Source organism: Synchiropus splendidus, chromosome 4 (assembly GCF_027744825.2).
Source record: "Synchiropus splendidus isolate RoL2022-P1 chromosome 4, RoL_Sspl_1.0, whole genome shotgun sequence".
In the NCBI taxonomy this organism is placed as follows: Eukaryota; Metazoa; Chordata; class Actinopteri; order Syngnathiformes; family Callionymidae; genus Synchiropus; species Synchiropus splendidus.
In genome coordinates this window covers 21,950,789-21,970,252 of record NC_071337.1, presented here as the reverse complement: position 1 = coordinate 21,970,252, position 19,464 = coordinate 21,950,789, and the positions used below count along the sequence as shown (strand labels likewise).

At 40.8% G+C, this 19,464-nt stretch overlaps 1 protein-coding gene across 2 annotated transcripts in view; it reads left to right on the top strand.

The window, feature by feature from the left end:
* ano2b (anoctamin 2b) overlaps nucleotides 1-19,067 on the top strand; it is a 57,685-nt gene extending 38,618 nt beyond the window's left edge. Inside the window, exons 23-27 of one of the 2 annotated variants that reach the window (XM_053862195.1) lie at nucleotides 2,187-2,339; nucleotides 2,408-2,460; nucleotides 3,039-3,214; nucleotides 12,348-12,453; nucleotides 15,487-19,067. In XM_053862195.1, the coding sequence (XP_053718170.1) occupies nucleotides 2,187-2,339; nucleotides 2,408-2,460; nucleotides 3,039-3,214; nucleotides 12,348-12,453; nucleotides 15,487-15,855 (857 nt within the window). In that variant the 3' untranslated portion in view covers nucleotides 15,856-19,067. The remainder of the gene's footprint in view (nucleotides 1-2,186; nucleotides 2,340-2,407; nucleotides 2,461-3,038; nucleotides 3,215-12,347; nucleotides 12,454-15,486) is intronic. The other variant, XM_053862196.1, reaches the window with a different exon arrangement.
* The last annotated feature ends 397 nt before the right edge of the window (nucleotides 19,068-19,464 follow it).

The following is a 19,464-nucleotide window of genomic DNA, read 5'->3' as shown; positions in this document are numbered from 1 at the left end:
TGCAGTAGTTATAACACTGAAATTACAATTAAAATTTTATGTTGATGTGAACTTGTCTATGGACTGTATTAGTCTGGTTTTGGCAGGCTGATGGTTCGTCCTTCTCCCAGTGTTGATGAAGCAGACAGGAGTCAAAACAAATTTCCGTTGCGCACTAAAGACCTTAAGAGTTATGCATGGCTGTTAGCATGATGGTTACCAGCTTGGTAATGTGTTGTGCTGGTCCTCTGTAGGGGATAAAGGCTCACATGAGTGAGTGTATGCTCTGCACAGTCTTGGTAACCTCTCTCCTGGTCTTCCACTTTCACACATAATCAGTCCGGGCTGTGTGTAGGTTTAAAGGTCCGGTTAAACAAACTACCTCCAACATCAGCCGCGTTTTTTACGGCTTTCCACTTTAATCATCACAGTATGTCCTGTTCCTGCCTGGGCTTTGAAACTATATGTTTGATTTGTCTCAGCCCACAGGTTCCACAAGTTTGTTTTTGATTTGTATCCTACATGACATGTGCTTACACAAGCTTCACTGGTTTCTTGGCAAAAGTTTACATTTGATTATGAAAAACACATCACCTTATGGAGGTCAAGAAAGAGTCTGACGTTTTCCTTTACTGCTTAAGTACCTGGATCAGTGACTGAATCTGAGCTCATGTAAAACCTAAAATGGCTGACAGGTTTTACAGTCTTTTTAATCCAATCTATTCCAATGTGGTTCTTTCCCGACGTGAGTACAGTTTTGGCTGAAAACAAGTGTTCCTCATTGACAGTATCAACGCAAATCTCATAAAGCACAAAAGTCAGGTGTCATGCATTAGCTCATCGAGGCCGCTTGCTCAGTTACAACCTTGTAAAAACAAGTCCACTCTGAGATTATCAGGGCAAGGAACTGACATTTCTAACTAGATATTGAACACTGTTTGTGTAATGTGGCTTAGCATCATTGTGTTAACATGTAATACAGTTAGGACCTGTCAGAGAAGGGCATTTGTTTTGTAATCATGCAGAAAAACTTTGTTAGGATGTGATGTTAGAAATGTACTTTCTATACTTCTAACATCAAAATAAATCACTAGGATGTGTACATCTTCCACTGCGATTACAAGTAAGCACAACTACCACTATTACTGTTTTGACCGTCTCAGCCATTACTTCTTACTATGTCTGTTGGAAATAAAGGCTCAAGGGAAGAGGCAGGGAAGTCATACAGTACATGTCAGACACACACTCACATCAATGTGTCCTCCTCGGCTGGTTTTGGAACAGTAAAAGATTTATAGCGTTCATGTCTGGAGCTGCATTAGCGGCTATATTTGTGTGGCCGAGTTCACGCTCCAACCCATCCGCTATCGGACAAGTCAGGTCCCTCACTCTCAGATAGCTCTCCGCCCTCTGTTGTGACCACAATTCTGTCAGATGGGTTTGGAATATTAGCTGTGTTTTAGCATTAGCATTTCATAATGGAGTTTATTGATGAATTACTATTCCCACTACTTGGGCTAGTTGAGCAGATAGTCCAAAAATTCTACGTCTTTACAATCTGTCTTTTCAATGAGGATGAAGTGGGACAGATTTGTTCAGCCACTAGTCTTCTGTTGTATTTATTTATATATTTAAAGAAAAACGGTGCAATGTCTTCCTGTTTTATTTCTGTATTTGCCCACATTCCTATTTTCTATTTTGACAAATAAAGCAATCCTTGCATCCTTATCGCTGGTGCTCTTATTTTTAATACTTCTATTGTGACTCTCACGTCTCCTTTAGTCACGATCGCCAGTGTTATTCCAACCTCGACTGCCAGCACCATCATTACTTCTTCTGTAGCAACTACATTGTTATATTTTTCTTATAGTTTCTTCAACCTCTTCACTACATTGGCCACCTGACTACCAAGGTCGTGTCCAGGACGCATTCTGTCTGTATCTCAAATGCTCAGTGGTCAAGGAGCGGCTACTTTGTGCCTCAAGGAAAGTTCAGACACCCTGCAGAGAAATCTCAAACTGGCTGTGAGAGATGGAACGTAGATCGACTGATCAGGACTCCTCATCAGTTTTGTTTTGACTGTTGCTTTGTAATGTATTTTAGCCTATTTGTTTGTATATTTTCTATTGAATGACTACCTGTATGACGGTCACTGTTCTTTCTGTCAAGCGCACTAATATTACCTCTACTCTACCTGTGCTTCACAGTTATCCAGTTTGGTTTTGTTTCCCTCTTCGTGGCGTCCTTTCCTCTGGCCCCTCTCTTTGCTCTGCTCAACAATGTCATTGAAATCCGACTCGATGCCAAGAAGTTTGTCACGGAGCTCCGCAGGCCGGTGGCAATACGAGCTAAAGACATTGGTGGGTGCTTCAGTGTGGTGATTAAAATGCTGTTTCATTGGGTTATTCATTTCTTCTTTCATTAACAGGTATATGGTACAACATCCTCAGTGGAATGGGAAAGTTCTCGGTTATCATAAATGTAAGTGAATATTTGGCCAATTTTCGACAATTCTTAATCTGTGATGTGATGACTTTCTGTTACATGGCCCTGCACTTTTTTTATGAAACACTTTGTCTATGACGTTGGATAGAAATGGAACAATATTAGATGAGATTAGATGCCTTTATTCCTCCCACAATGGATTTAGATTTTGCCAACATTTTCCACTATAAAATGTGCTGGGAGTCATTTGAAGTATGACAGAGCCAGTATTTACAAGGTAGAGTAACCAGCGAATAATCTGGGATTAGGAATGTTTTGTGAACAGGCTTCTGCTAAACTTTATCTCCTTTCTCACGTCTGTTTGGATCACACAAACAAGCTAGCGCAACGTTTCTAGCAAAAATACTAACCATTAATGCGAGACAGGTGTGTCAGTTATTCTTGTGTGCATGTTGATCAACTCTGGAAAAGCAATTTGAGTGCATCAAATTTCTTATCCCCGCTGAGATTATTTTCACTATATTGTGGTGGGTTCAGACAAACAAGCATCTTGTTCTTGTTCGGGTCACATGGTGTTGAATTTAAACAATGATCAAAGTTTTATTCCTCTGCAGGCCTTTGTGATATCCTTCACATCTGACTTCATCCCTCGGTTGGTCTACCAGTACATGTACAGCCAGACCGGGACCATGCACGGCTTCATCGACCACACACTCTCCTACTTCAACGTGTCCAACTTTAAACCGGGCACATCACCTCACAACTCTGAGCAAGACATCACCTTCTGCAGGTGGGTGCCCCTGGCAGATCATTTATCTTTTTTTTGACTGGTTATTTGAAATGTAGTAGTAGTAGAGGTAACCCGGAAACCAGGCTTTTACCTAGGAGGGCATCTGGCTGTCTGAAAAACATGAAGCTTGGCCGCCAGATTACGCTGGTATATGGCTGGTTATCTGGTGGCCAAGCTACGGTCGAGAATCGGGCGTCCATTTTTTCATGTTTTGAAGATGCCCAGATGCAACAAAACATGCAACAAAACATGATGAACTTTAATTCGGACTCTCTGCGCCTGTCCATGTGTGATCAGGAAAACAATTTAGAGAGGAAAAAAAAATTACACGTCTTACTTCCATGTAGCTCCAGATCGCGTGTCGCAGAGCTTGGGTGCGGCAATGCGCACAGCGAGGGCTGATGGGGAGCATTGCAAGGAAATGGGGAGACGTGCTGAAACTCTCTTCAATTCAATACACTGGATGTCAGTTGCTATTCGTAACCCCTTAAGTGGCTCTGCTCCTTAGTGACGGTACTGAAAGTCACCGTGACTGGCTTTAAATAGCAATTTGACACAACATGAAACATAGAATGAATGGAGCACCATCCCATAGCTTACCCTAACCCCAGCCTCCATCTTTTTTCATGTGTCGCAATGCCAATGCGTCAGCATACGACGCTGAAGGCTGCCTTTTTCGTCACTATAAGACGAAAAAGGCAACTTTTCCAACGTCAATATATGATGCCATGGGAGTGAGGATGTGTGGCAACCGGTTTGAGGTCCCACGATTCACCTGATGGAAGCTGAGACTGGCAACCTCTAACATCATCCTAAGTCTGGCAAATACAAACACTTTCTGTCCACTTCAGATTCCTCGCATCAGTTTGCTTCCTAAGTCTATCAGAATGTCTAAATCCCAACGGCTTGTGCGGAAGATGCCAATCAAGATCAGTGATTAGCCACAAATGGGCCGGGTACAATGCGTTCTTCTATGTGCTGTGACTCGTGCCGGCGGCAAGCGAGTCTTTGCAAAAGCAATATAAAGCGTTCCAGAGGAGAAGGTCATGGATGCCTCCGCCCACAGACAGCTGTGGCTGACCTGCTGTTACATAAGGCAGCTAAGAATGACAAAGTGAGAATACGGGCTTTGTGTCTGCGGCAGCGTGGTATGTCGCGTCTCAAGTGCGGCGAGACACTGCGGCACACTGCGAGGCGTGAAATTGCTTGTTAGATGTACCAAGAAGGTCTTGTCTGTGCTGCTGTGGATCGACGGGTCCCAGTGGCTTTGGGCAATTATCGACTTCCGTGCATTATGAGGTGTCATATGTCGCTGACCGCACATTTCCTCCTTGATCTTGTGACAAAGTAACTTGTGCGAGCCAGTTCAGCTGAAGAAAATGAGGTCAAGAAACAGCAACTCAGTAGGACCAGGACCAGAGTAGACCTTTGCTAGTGCCAGCTGAAGTTGGCCAAAGCTGCCCAGTTCATGAACGGCCACAACAGTTCATTGGGAGTAAGTTTGTCAACTGATGTTCATATTATAACCTCAACTTTATAGCTCCAAACCTTTCTGTGTTACTATATAATTGTATAATAATTTGAGCTTTTTATTTTGGAAAATTTGGTTTTCGGTGGATGTGTTGTATTTTCAACAAAAGAGTTGGTGCTTTTTGTGTTTTTGGCCATTGTGGCTTTTTCCTGTGAGTTCTTGTTTTTGCGCTAGTTTTTAGATTTTCTTGACTGTTTTGTTTTCCTCCGTGGGTGTTTGTTTCATGTATGATGTCATTCTTTGCCTTGAGTTTGTACAGTCAGCTTCAGAGCTGTTCGTAGCTTTTTTTTATAGCTTCAGATATGTTGGTTGCTGTTCCGTTTTACTTTTTGGGGCCTGCATGTTAGCATACAGCTGTTGTGTTGGCTCTGTGGATGAAGTGTTTTCAACTCTCGTGATTAGGGAGATGAATTTATTACAGGCAAAAATAATCAATCCAACAAACACATTTATCGCAAATAAACTTTCTTCCTCTGGGAACAATTTTCTGTGCACCAGTTCCAGATGCATCACATTTTACAAGGCTGCAGTATTGAATGTGAAAAAGTGTTTTGTAATTGTAATGCATGATACACAGTAGATATTTTAAAACTCACATAAATCATCTTCATGATACTTTCAGTAACAGACCATCTGCCCTCATTTTACAAACAATATTGTCGAACTCCTCCCAGCCTGCAGAGGGCGCACCAGTTCAGCACAGTCAGACCTGTCATTCCGTATTCCAGGTAAATAAATCAGATTCTAATAAATTCAACTAGAAACAGTGAAATCTGAAACATATTCCAAATGTCACCATGGTTGAAAGCAGGATGTAGATTGTTCGGTTGAAGTCCCAATGTGACATGAAAACTTTGGCGTTGGCGTGAGAGAGGAGATGAGCCGGCTGAAAAGAAAAGAATCCGGAGGAGAGCTGTCTCTCTCTCTCACGGCAACATTCTTCACTCATGACTGTATAAGGAGAAGGAATCAGACACCATACGATCCTGTCTACACACACGCTTGAGCGGACACATGCAAACACACTTTTTCATTTACTCTGGCTTCCATGGGTTTTGGTCGTAAAAAACACTTTTAAGACGTGAAAGTTTAATTTGTTCCATGATATTATTGAAAACCTTGTTCTGACTGACGGAGATTTGGCAGAATATTGTGTGGAAATTAGACACTAAAATGGTCATCAGCACAAAATTATCATTTGAGTGTGTAAAGTATTTCGCAGTCCATCAATTAATTCCCTTTGGTATTAATAAAGTGATTCTGATTTCTGATTCTCATCACCCTGCAGATGTGAGATGGTTCATTTTTACTTATACAATGGCAGTTATGAATGTGGTATATGAGTTTATTTGCTTTGAATGTTGCAGATGGATCCCTTCAAAGCTCAGAAGTAGCATAAAACAATTATCTGGCAGAAACTATTTTTGTAGACCTCAGTCTTCAAAGATAAAGCTTTGGGATTAAGAGCCTTACATGTTTTCTCACTGTCAAAGATATTTAAGCAAAATGACATTAAAACAACAACGAACAAATAGTTACTAGATATAATAGAAACAATAGTGATATGTAAATAGAAAAAAGATTGAAGTATTACTTAGCTGATATGAAAATTTGAGTCATTTTATTCCGGCTTCTCTGAGGCCCTTTTCTGTGAGGGCCCCAGTTGCTGCTGAAGAAAAGCAGTCCCAAAGCCTGATGCTGCCACCACCATGCCTCACTGGGGGTACAGTCTTCCTTTGGTGAAGGCTGTACAGTGTTGCCACTGCGCGCCACAAACACTCTGTACCTGAAACCCATAAAGTTTGACATTTTGTACTGTAAATGCTTTGAGGAGACTGTAAATGTGTTCAGCATAATGTAGCCAGGATTGGATGGTTTTCTTTGTTAGGAAAGGTCTGGCCTCCCCACCCCACCCCCAGATACATGGAGGACACAGGAGCCTGTTGTCACGTGTACCACACTTTTTTTGGAGAGACGTACAGATCTTCATAATCAGTAGAATCTGCTTGCATTTGTACCTAACTCCTGATAAGAATCTCTTAAGGATGAGATCCTTATGAGAAGAACGTTTTTGTGAGGGTTAATCAGAGGTCAATTTTTGGCAGGTGTGTGCTGACCCCTATTGAACAGGACTTTGAGTGAAACTAGTTGATCCTCAGCATGGCTGCATCCTGAGTCAGAAGAGGTTGCAGTGGTGAAGACACACAATAGTTATTTCTGTTTTTATTTTGACGTCCCCCTCAGGTTTTATAAAAGAACGGGTTTTATTTATGTATTTGTCTTGTTGCAATTGAGTTGTACAATTTTATAGATCGTCGTAGTATTGCTTGGACTTAAAAGCAATAATTTTGATTATTTATTGACTGGAAAAATAATGAATTGATGCAAGTGACAGACATCAATGACAAACAAACTGTCTGTCACAAGGAACATTTTTCACTGCCTCAAGTCCAAGTCATAACATTTTGAGGATTTCAAATACAGTGGTACCTCGGTTCTCGACCACAATCCGCTCCAGACGGCTGTTTGAGAAGTGATTTGTTTGAAATCTGAATCGATTTTTCCCATTACAATGAATGGAAAAAGAAATAATGCGTTCCAAGCCTTAAAATAGTCTTTTGTAGGAGTGAATGTAGAGTGTCTGCTGCAGGTGCGCTGTTCCTCTATGTGTGTGGCCGCTGCATGTGGGAGGGGTTGTCGAGTGAGTGACGTCTCTCCAGAAGTGAAGAGGTGCCCGGTGCGTGTCCAGCTCTGAATGTGCGCTTCTGTGCAGTTTGGCTGTGACAAAGTCATAAACCAAGTAACGCTCTGTCCCAGACTCGCCTCATCCCTGTCCCAGCTCCAGCCCACAACAGGACATCAAACCCTGGAGTGTGCTCCAGCCTCGGAGGTGTCCAGGAGCACCTCCCCTGTGACACTCTACCACGGTCCAGTGCGGAGACAGGAAAGGTTTTACACCTTAATATGAAGAAAAAACAGTCAGTAAATGTAGCTAACGGGACACGTCTGCAAAGGGCGTCGTGGGTCAGCTGATCGGTCCGCGCACGTTATGTTTTTTCTGGCTTTTTTCGGGGGCGTTGGAGTTCTGGATTTTCGTTCGAAATCAGAAGCGAAAAAATCTCTGATTTGTTTGAAATCTGGGACGTTCGAAAACCGAGGTTCCACAGTACTGGAGAGATTTATTTAGTTGTTTCTCTCAAGCATTATGAGATTCTGTTACACACCTGATACAGAGTTGACTTTAGACTATAAAAACTCATTTAGTTTTCCACAAAATCAAAACAAATCTGACAAAAGCAAATTGGCTGACTGTGTTCATCTTTTTTTCATTTTTTTTATTGAGCAGAGTATCTAAATACCCACTTCAATAAAAACACTGAACAAGGGACACTTCCAAAATTATTATTGATTATTATTATTGATGGACCTGTAAAAGTCAATTTCATTTTGTAGGCTGTTGCTGCTGAGGGAGAGTTCGATGAATGATGATAGAACATGCTGCTGTAAAGAGCAGCCCTGTCAGTCACCTATTGTGTTGGGAAGTGAATCAGAAGAAGATGAATTCACCTGGGACAGTAAGTAAAAGGTACACAAATCTGAAGGTAAAATTGAACCTTGTAGCATGCCCCATGTGAGGAATATTAGCTTATGAACAAGGAAAAAAGTACTACTAAAACTATATATGCTTCCTTGTTGACTGCCCATTCCAAGTAGCACTACAGTTAAATGAATGAAGCAAACGTGAAATTGTTCAGCACATATGTCCCATGTCCATTCCCAGATAAGAGTGATGGCATTCTGTACATTTGTAATTCAGTTTCATGGTTCTCCTGAGAGTGATGCCATTTGCTGTAGTTTTTTCCTTTAGGGGAAACACTGCCATAATTCACGGACAGCTTGGCAGTGACATCTGTTTCCTCCTTAACGCTAAGCGGTGCGACGTGAGATGATAAAGGAGATGAAGTTCAGCTGGTCGCAACATCAGCATCAGTCAGATGAACTTTTGAACTGATCGACAGCGATTTAGAAGCATAGAGGTTACTCTAGATTGGACAGATAGTGATTATGCTGGGAGCACCTGCTGTGGACCAACAACAAACCCAGGTTGTCCTCTGTGTTGCAGGATGATCTGCTGAAGCTATTACTGTCAGATGTGTATGATTCCTCCTTCACGTCCAGCAGCGTCTATAATGCACAGACCACACTCTGTGGAGCCCAAGTCCTATGTGGCCTCTCCATTTATCTTCTTGCTGTCTTCAGTTTATCTTGAAGAAATGTTCCATTCGGCCCCACTGAATATCAACTAGTGTCAGAGTCAAACATGCTTTAAATGCGACCGTGACTTTGAAAACTTTATTTCATAACACAACAGCGTTTATGCCTCTATGACAGATCTGGGCAAAGTGCGGCCTGGGGGCCATATACGGCCCATGGTCTGTGTTTTTGCGGCCCTCATGAGATCAGACTAAAACTATACAACTGATAAGTTGTCATTTTCTGTCATATTTTTTTTTATCCTGTTTCCGTTTTAGCCAGTACTAGTTCAACAGTAAATACAACACATTCATGACAAAATATTTGTTTCTTCTTTTCGTTTGTCTATTTAGTGCTTTCCTCAAAATTCCTTGAAAACATATGTTGAAATTAATTGTCCTTTCATCTTTGACATTTGGTCCATAGTTTTATTATCATTTCTATTGAAATAAAATGCATGTAAAATTATTTTTTTATAGGGTTCATTGACGGTTCTTAATATCCTTGATTCCATTGAACATTGGACATTCCATGGTTCATTACATGCTTGTTACTTAAGATTTTTTTTCCATCACATTTCATAGTCATTACTTCTTACTTCTGGCATGATGGCCCCTCACAACATTCACAGTTTATAAAGTGGCCCACCTCTGCTCTACGAAGATATTTGCCAGTAATTTCAATTCCAAATGCTCAGTCAGGTCACATTAATTGTTTCATTCACTTCCGCGTCATTTTGGTTTGGGCCTCTACCGGACTCTTGTCTGTCATTGGGAAGTAAACATGTGTTGTTGTGTAGCACATGCCTCCGTTCTTCAGTGGTTTTATTTTTCCACTGCGCGGATACAACGCGATAATGAGCTGCATGTTTATATTCATGTTTTACTGGCCCACTCCTGCTGTTCACTGTAATAATTCCGTATGCGGATCACAGTCGGCGCCCAGATTACTCTTTCACAAGAAACAAGAAACCAGCTCGGCCTCAGCAGACTCTCAAACCAACACGTATCCAATAGTTGTGCGTCAGCACAGAAGAAACCTGGAAGACAAACTGGTGCCAGATGCAGATTAGGTGACCTTTGCTTTGCGTCACTTCTGCTAAACTCATGTTCAACCTGAATGAGAGACAAGATCATTCATGTCTTAGCGGTGATTGACAGAAGCTGAAATTAAACTGTCAGGATAGGCCCGGCCAAGATTCCTGGGAGAAGATCATTCACACTCAACGTTTGATGCGATTAAGTCCGACAATTGAGGCAAAATATTGTTTACTGATGTCATCGTAGAAACCATACCCACTGAGGTGGGGCTTTACATTGTCCATTAGGTGCTTGGAAGGTTTAACATATGAGGAATGAAATCTTCAATCCATAGGTGTGAGGAAGCATGAGTCGTCTGCCCTTCAATCCAAGTGACTTGGACTGACCCCAGTTTCCAATGATCCTCAATAAAAGTGTGAATCAACAGAGTGAAGTTGTTGACTGTCTAATGCATGAACCGCATTGTCCTGGAGGTAAAGATTTGACTCCAAAGTTGTGGTTATCGACTGATCATTTCATATGTATCAACTTGTGACCGAATTCATACAAGTCCCAGCACAAGGTGATGATAGATGACATGAGTGTCAATGTTTCCCAAAGTCATTCAGCCCTATAAATTGGAAACCTACAGTACTAAGCCGAGGCCAGTCTAGTCTTGCCCACTTGCATCTAATGGGCAGGACACGAGCAAGGATGAGACGTAGTGACTCAAGAGTTCCACGTTCGAAAGCCTCTGAAGTCATCAAAAGACGGAGTGAGAAGTGTAACAACGTGGTCACAAACACTACTGTGTTATACTGTATTTTTTAAGTAATTAATACTCATGCTTTTAATGTATCTGACATACATCATTTAAAGTAATATACAGGTGTCTGGAGAATGAACTTCTATGAAAGAATATAAAGCTGACTCTTCTGCTCCTCGACGTCGACAGTTCGTCAGTTGCTGTATGTTTTTTGGAAAGTGGGAGTCTCCCAGTGACTCATACTGTATTGTTGCTATGAGGAGTCAGTTAGGCACTGGGTGAACTACGACAGTTTGAACCACGCTGACTCAGTTGTCAGGATCAAATTATGGTTGTTTTCACCTTTAGTGGCTCAGTTCCCTGGGAGGGATAGTGAGCAAGAGATTATCGAGATGTTTGACATAATGATTAAATATATGTCACTGAAAGACAAGGATTCATTGAAATATTTGAATTTGAAAGATCCAAAATGACATTAAGAGAAAAAGCCCTCTGGTGTGTTGCATTTCCTAAAGGTTGCTGGTGTCTCTTGAGGCGTCTACTGGTGTAACCAAAACACAGGTCTGGCTACTTTAAAAAGAGCTAAATGGAGAAGTAAAGAGGTGTTATTTGGGAATCTGAGTTGAAATACTTGGTCTGAGAGCAACATTATCACACGTGATTCATGACAATGCAAAAGGAGACACAGGAAGTCCGACATTTATGCTGGTGAGTAACAAGAGAATATTGAGAGAATCCAAAGAGTTGAATGGGGAAGGTTCCCAGATCCCGGACTATGAATTTCTATCTGGCTCGTAAATACCCCAGGTAAACCTGGGATGACATTAAATACACTCTTTGACGATTTCAAGAGAAAAAAATATGGTTGTACTGTAATGCATTTGCCTTTCGTATTTGCATGTGTTTTCATTAGTTAAACAACTTGATGGATGTGATTTTTTGGTTGTCTAAATTCATTTGACCCTCAGGGACATAAAAGCTGATTCAAAATGAAATAGATTCCAAATTCAGTGCTTTGAAAGGAGAAACTAAAACAGTGTGCCTGCGTGCCATGATCAGAGTCAGTAGTGGAGCAGGACAATCATATTTTGACACTCAAGAAGTGCCAGTTATATACAAGCTTCATTCCCCCCACAACATCGATCGTGTTTACAATTTTGGCCCTGAGCATGATTGAGTTTGACACCACTGCCTTCATGTGAAGCCCACATATGCATGTTTGCCAGATGAAGGCGTTTCACATACAAATACATTCCATATCGTCGGTGTTGTATCCAATTTCCTGGCAGCAAACACAGCACATCCAAACCTCTTTATAATGTGCCATTTTTACCTTCACACAGTGCTTCACCTCTCTTTTATCCCCGTCAAGACCTGTTCCTTATTACCTCTCCATGTGCTTCAGGTTTTCGCCTGTCGGTCGATCCAGCACACTAACAATGTGTTGTCTTCAGACGAAATAAATCAGGGAATCCTAAAAAAAAAAAAAAAAGGAGATGAGAGTGTAGCGCAGCGGAAGACTACCTTTGTGTTTAGTGAGTTGTTGTTTGTGTTTGGTTTCAGGTATAAAGACTACAGAGAACCCCCCTGGTCTCCAGATGCATACCAATTCTCCAAACAGTACTGGGCCGTCCTGGCTGCCAGACTGGCCTTTGTCATTCTCTTCCAGGTATGAGCTCATCGGCTATTGTTTACAAGTCATCGACTACAACGCTCAGTTTGAGATAGTCACTAAGAATCTGGAGGCAGGTGACTATTGCAGTGGTCAGCTGCAACTTTGTTTGTTCCTCCCAGCTGGTCTTCCTCTCTGGTTCCTCAAACAACCCAAAATACCAGTGTGAATGTGTGTTTGAGGATCCCTGCTGCCATGTGCTGACCTGAGAAGATTACAACAATATTGTAGTTATTTGGAGTTTAATTTCATTCAGAGAGGTCACAGGTTCATGTTCCCTGGACAAGTACTTCGCCATGACTGTTAGCCATCTCTTGATCTTGAACTACACGATCAAATGGCTGAAAACTATGCACAATGTGCAAATGAGACAATACTCTTACTACAGGTTAAGAATTTTAAAGTTGCTGTTTTTGTCAAACAACAGAAGATGCACTGACTGTACAATATGTGGACCCAACAGGAAACAACAGAGATAGTTTGGAGAGCCGCAACATTACATCCCTGTTTGTCGATTGCTGTTCCAGTACCTCGACACGGTGACCGTCGTATATCGTAACCGCTCTCCCCCTGGCAGAGATCCTCGCCACAGCACAAGTCTGTTCATTTTTCCATTGGTCTAGAAGCAGTGGTGCAGTCACTGTCGTAGAAAGATCTAGGAATTATGCGTACCGACTTAAAGATACGCGTGAATATGTCACATCACTTCTGAAAACTCCTACATCGAGACTTTTGATGAACTTAAAACTAGACCTGTCACATCAGACCAATGAAATTGTTTTGTTGACATTAAAGCACTCAAATGTGCTGTTTTCGCCAAGGTCAATTCTCCACTGAGACCGACCCTTGTCCCGCAACTCAAATGCTGACCACTACATTTTCTGATTGAGCTCATTTGTTGTTTTGAGAGATCTGAAACAGATCAATCGGTCTATCGCATTCGCAACATGGCCCTGCGATTTAACCAACACTACTTTGGTGGTCTACCGGTAGATCGCTATTGACTTAATGGTCCAGCATTTTACACATCAAATTAAGAATCTACTCGATTAGGAACAGAAACTGAACCAGGAGGGATTGTCTTCCTCTTCTCCTTTCTCCTGGATATTCTTTGTCCAACACGTGACCTGTCTCTTTTCTGCACTCCCAAACCATGAGTTTGAGCTCTAACTTTGTCCCCATCATCAGCTGTCGCTCTGAGACACTTTTACTTTGCACATCTTTTCAAAAGAAAAACTCTCAGCAGTAGCTCGTGCAGAAGCAGCCATGTTTCACAGCTTGCCTCCCTGAATTAAAATTTTATTGTTTGACTGTGGGAACAGAAAAAATGGCTACTTATTTACAGATCAGATGCTATTTTGCACGTCTGTGTGTGTTTAAGAAAGTAAGATGCTACATGTTGAGATGAAGACAGGAAGTGTCCAGCCTAGTTCTGACAATGTTTATGCCTTATTGTACAGTGACAAAGGATTCAAACGTGTGTTTCGTAAAAGGTTCAGTTTAAATTCTAATAACGTGATTTAAAAAGGAAAATGTTATTGTATTGTACATCATACATTTATTTTAAATGAACAGGAATATATTGAATATTCAGTTACAACACGTATGTTATTCAGGAATGCTGTAGAATGTTGTTTAAGCTGGTGTTTACTTTGATATTGCTGGGCATAATGTGATGTAGCTTATTATGTGTGTGTGTGTATATATATGTGTGTGTGTATATATATATATATATATATATATATATATATATGTGTGTGTGTGTGTGTGTGTGTGATTGTGACTCCCACTCCCTGTCTGATGGCAAGTCCCTTGATTACAAACAGCCCAACTCCATCTGCTGGCTCCCTGCAACACGTGTCAACCGTATGTCTCAGAACTCACCCCGTTTAAGGACAACAATATCTTGACTCTTTCATCATGAGCTTTTGTCTTCTTAATCTTTTCAATCCTCCATTTGTTTGTTATTCCAGTGTCGGCATTATTCATGTAGCTGTCCTTCGGCCCTCAGGCTGTTTTTTTGTTTTCATTTTGGCTTCATCTCCACTCTGTTCCAGCCATCCCAAAATCGCTATGTTAAACAAGTCCGGGGTGAAACTTGAGGCTTCACATCTGTCTGGGAGTGTTGGAGCCGCTTTTCTGCCTTGTAGGAAATGTAACGTCTCCATTATTGCTCTTAGTTTATGTGCGTCCAGGATTACTGAATGAACAGCTGAATTCATGGCGGTTCTTTTTCATTTATTGAACCTTTCAAACACCGTATGGTTTAGATTTTAAGATGAACTTTCATGAGGTAAGGTAAGGAATTTGGCATCATTAAACATGGAATATACTAGCTGATACCTTATTGAACCAAATATTCAGTCCGCATATGTAGGGTTGGCTGAAAGTGCGCTACAGTACAGTACATTAATCATTTAAAGTGCAGTTGGACCGAAATGAATTCTTTTATTATTGATTTGAAGTCGGATAAAGTCATAACCTCCGATCACTATATGGCACTGATTCTGTCCCAAAATTAGGATGCTGAGATTACAAAAGATTATTTAAATATATATATATGTATATACTGTATGTGTTGTGACAGTGTTTAACTGGTGACTTCACCGCTGCGTAGCATGAGCGTGAAACACACCTGACAAATTAAAATAGTGAGTGAGGAGGCATCAGTGTTTATGTTCTCCTCACCGCTCCAATCTTTTTTTCAAAATCAAAGTTGTAATGAAAGTTTTTGTGTTTAAATACAGGTTAGATAATCATCAATCAGTTTTGTGTGTCACTGTTGTCTGCCACTGACTTCAGCGGACAGATCACCAATGATGGACTCAAGTCACTATATGACTTTCCGTCAACATCATCTGTGTGAACGTGTGCTGAATCACTGAAGGTGTCTAGTAACCAACATTCTGTCCTTCCTACAGCATACTATACCTGACACCAAACCAATACCATTTGTCTCACACATGACTTGCTTTGAGAAGGTCCGAAAGTCATTTCAGGTGGACCGACAGTCTCTTATTTTTCCTATAGAACCTGGTGATGTTCCTCAGCCTCCTGGTCGCTTGGGTGATCCCCGACATTCCCAAAACCATTGTGGAGCAGCTGAAACGAGAGAAGAAGCTGCTGGTCGACGTCTTCCTACGGGAGGAGAAGGAGAAGTTCCAGCTGATCCAGAGTCTCTTTGCCAAGGATGCCAAGCTGCCAGAGAGCAACCGCGTCTATCCTTCTGACCAGAGCGCCTCGGTACGGGGCCGATACAGTACATTGCCTACTGGCCTCAGTCAAACTGGGGACCCTGGAGGGTCCAGAATGAGATGCAGGGCTGCTAGTTTCAGCCAGTTCAACAGGAAGATGCCCTCGTCGCCTGGAAATGAGAATTCAAGACACACCGCCGTGTGACTCGGATTGTGTGTTGGTGCGAGTTCCAACTCGTCCATGCGCATGTTCAAAACTCACATAATGTTTTGGTTCAGGCAACGAGCCGTCTCCAAATTAGTTACTGACTGTACTGTTATGACATAGCATTAAAATAAACACCTGAAATTGTGTGACACGAAGGAAGAGGTCGGTGTGAAATGGATTCAGTTTCAGGTGCAGTTATAACTGTGACCAGAGAAACAATCGGAAAATATTTGGAGGCTGTGAATTGTGAGAGTTAGTGTGCACTGTTGTCTGCTTAACATATTCCTGCTACCACAGGGCTTAAACCTGAGCGCACCCTCACCTTCGAACTCTCCCTTGGCCCGATCGCAGATCTTTCTGTGTGTTGCTGTTTCACTGCTGTTAACAGTGGCCCAAGTCAGTCAACGCTGCCACCATTGATGAATATGAGAGAGTCCCAGTGTGGTTTTGTCCCACGGATGCCTTAAAATAAGAAATATTATGCACCGTCTGATGTCTTGGAGAAGGCGTTTAACCATGTTCCTGGAAATGCCCTGCATATTTGCCACTAGATGACATATTTCCCACACTAGGAAATGAGATTCTTCCCCAGGTGGAGGAGTTCAGGTAGCTGAACCCTGGGATGCTGTGGCATCCCACCATGGTGCAGAAAGAGCTGAGCCAAGAGACAAAGTGGCCCAAATGAGTTGCTGTCTCAGGATGCTCCTCTTCTGTATTGAGAAAAGCCAATGTAGATGGTTTGGGAACCCAGTGGAGAAGCCTCCCATTTGACCTAGGAACACCTTGGTACTTCCCCAATGGAGTTTCTCTCAAGAGGGGTCTTCACTGGCCCATCATTTCTTGGGAGCATGCTCTCACATTTTGATCTCAGCGTGGCCTCCAATTGGAAACCTCTTCCCCAGCTCCCCCCATCCTACAGCACTTCCTGTCCGAACCTTCTCAGTAACCGCTTCTCATAACACATCGACACATCCCATTATGACTCCCCTCTCAGCCGTGTGCTGTAGTGGTTCAGTAGCTGTGTAGCTTCTACAAATCACCAATCCTGAACACACAGGCAAGTATGTGCACACAAGCCCCCGGCAGCCTTTTGTCAGTGTGCGTGAGCGTTGTCGCGACTGTTTACCTGATAAGTGTTATCATTTTTACTTTTTGGTAAAAACAATAAGAAGTGAGGCGCATTAGCTTCATAGCGTAGACAAGCAATAAAAGTAGTCAGTAGGAGGAATAAGCAGAGCATTGTGTATAAAGTGACTTGGACATCGTGGTTCAGTACAGCCACTTTCTGCTTCTTTTCGTGCGTTTTTATGACAGATTTGTAGCATTTACTGCGCAGGGTGTTTATTTGCAACGTTTACACAGACTCCTGAACTGGTCCTCTCCATGATCGTGCAGTTTCGACTCTGCTGCTAGGGTTTGTGCCGTAGCTTAGGGTGCAACATCAGCCATAATAACTGCAAGTAGACTCCTAGATATTGAAACTGTGAATCTTATCTGGCTGAAACAGAATTAACTCAACATTCCATCACATGAAATAACATTCCTACAAAGGTTTTCTCTGAATATTGAGTTTGACTTGTGCAAATGGGCCGTCTGTTTCTACACTATGATTACAGTTTGAGAAAAACTGAATGTGGTGTCCCATGGTTTTGTGTTGTCACGGCATCTGCAGCTTTGAAACAGAGTCCGGGTTTTCTTGATAGTAAAATCTGTGTTTTTGATTTTAGAACCAGTGGACACAAGTTAATAATGACATCTGGTTAAAGAAGTGAAGTCTTATTGTTTTGTTGTATAAATTTACGCATTTCTTTGGCCACATTAAACCACAAATATGCCGTGTTGTTTAACACGAAACATATGGTTTTAGTGCATTAGTACATTAAACATTTATTTTTATGTGTTTTGTCCTCAGATTGCAGCAATTGTATAGAAAAATCAATCAATATCTGTGGTTTTGATATTTATTGATATGATATTATTTATCTATTTATATTATGTGAACACTTTCTCAGTTAATTATAATTTAGTTGGAGTCACAAGTGCTTGTGAACAATTATGATCCATTTAAAAAATATATAAATAAAATTAATAACATTTATTTAACATTGATTATTTTTTGTCTGGAAAAATGTGTATTGTGGGCCACTGACAATAGAAATATAATGAAAGGAAAGACAAAATATTCTTTAAATTTGAACATTATATATTTTTCTATTTTTTTTTTATTTAGTAAATACATATAGTTTAAACACGATATCTGTGAAGAAAGCAGTTGATTTGTTATCCAAAGTGATTCAATTGAATTCTGATTTTCATATTTTCACGCACTTTTTATTTTTGCATGTAGTTTATGAAAAAACAGAAATCACACACTTTTAAAAAATAATAATAAAATGACAAAATTTTACCAAAAAGAAAAATATTAAGGAAATTACAGAACATTCATTTAAATTATTGGGTTTTTGTTTTTATTTTCAGTAGCGGTTTCAATGTTTGCAATGTTAACCTTCAAAGAAGAAAAGCATTCCTGTCACTCTTGTCAACAAGAACCGAATGTTAACTCTTCATGATGTGACGTTATTAATACATTCCAGTTTTGTTTTGATATGATCTTGACAGCAGAATTAGCTTGGAGTTTTGTCCTTTATGACTTCATCCCTAATCGGGGCGGAGGAACCGTTTTGGCAGCGATGTTGTTGAATCACAACGCTCTGGGCAGAAGAGGAAAACAAATGGACAATGAAATGAAACCATGTGACCGTTTGAGATTTTGAAGACCACAAACTGTTTCAGAGGCCTTTCACAGAACTTTAAACGTGACAAGTTCATGTTGTCTATTTTTGTTGTTCGTTGCGAAACAAAGAGGCTCACTCATTCATGACATCATTTTAAATTGACAAAGACACATTTGTAAATTCTCATGCTCTTTTATCTCATTGTTTGTTCTTTTTTTCTGCTGTTTCTCTTTTACCTTTCTCCATCTGTTTAGTTTCATGGCCGTTCAAATAAACATGTTTTTGTCAAAATGAATTTGAAATCTTGTTTTGATAAAGGAATTACTGTATTGTTACTACTACTACTGTTTTATTTGCATATCTTTTCTTGCAGAGTATTAACTCTAACTCAATTGGAAATTATTTTTTTGTGAATATCTTTATTATATTTATTAATCTATTGTGGTGGTTAACTGAAAATGTATCTTTGTATGTATGTTTCATTTAAACTTTTCTGAATGATTATTTATTTATTCACCTTGCTTTATTATTTTTTCGTGTAAGTCAAGACAATGTTATAGTTTTATGTTGTACTTACAGTTAAACCTACCTGTAAGACGTTCCTCATAAACTTTTCTATTTATTCATTTTCTTTATTGGACTCAGCACACTGGAAACCTCGCCTCACCTTCCTCTCTCTCATCTTTTTCCTCCTTCTCATGAAGATACTGCAGGACTTAGTGGTCTTCAAGATACGCAACTGAAGAGTGTCAGATAAGGCTTGCAGGTGTGTTTTATAAAGACAACAAGCAAGAGGACAATTCACAAGCGCACAAATCACAACCAGAGACAATTTTCTTACTCCTGATCCTGCAACACTACATTCATTTGT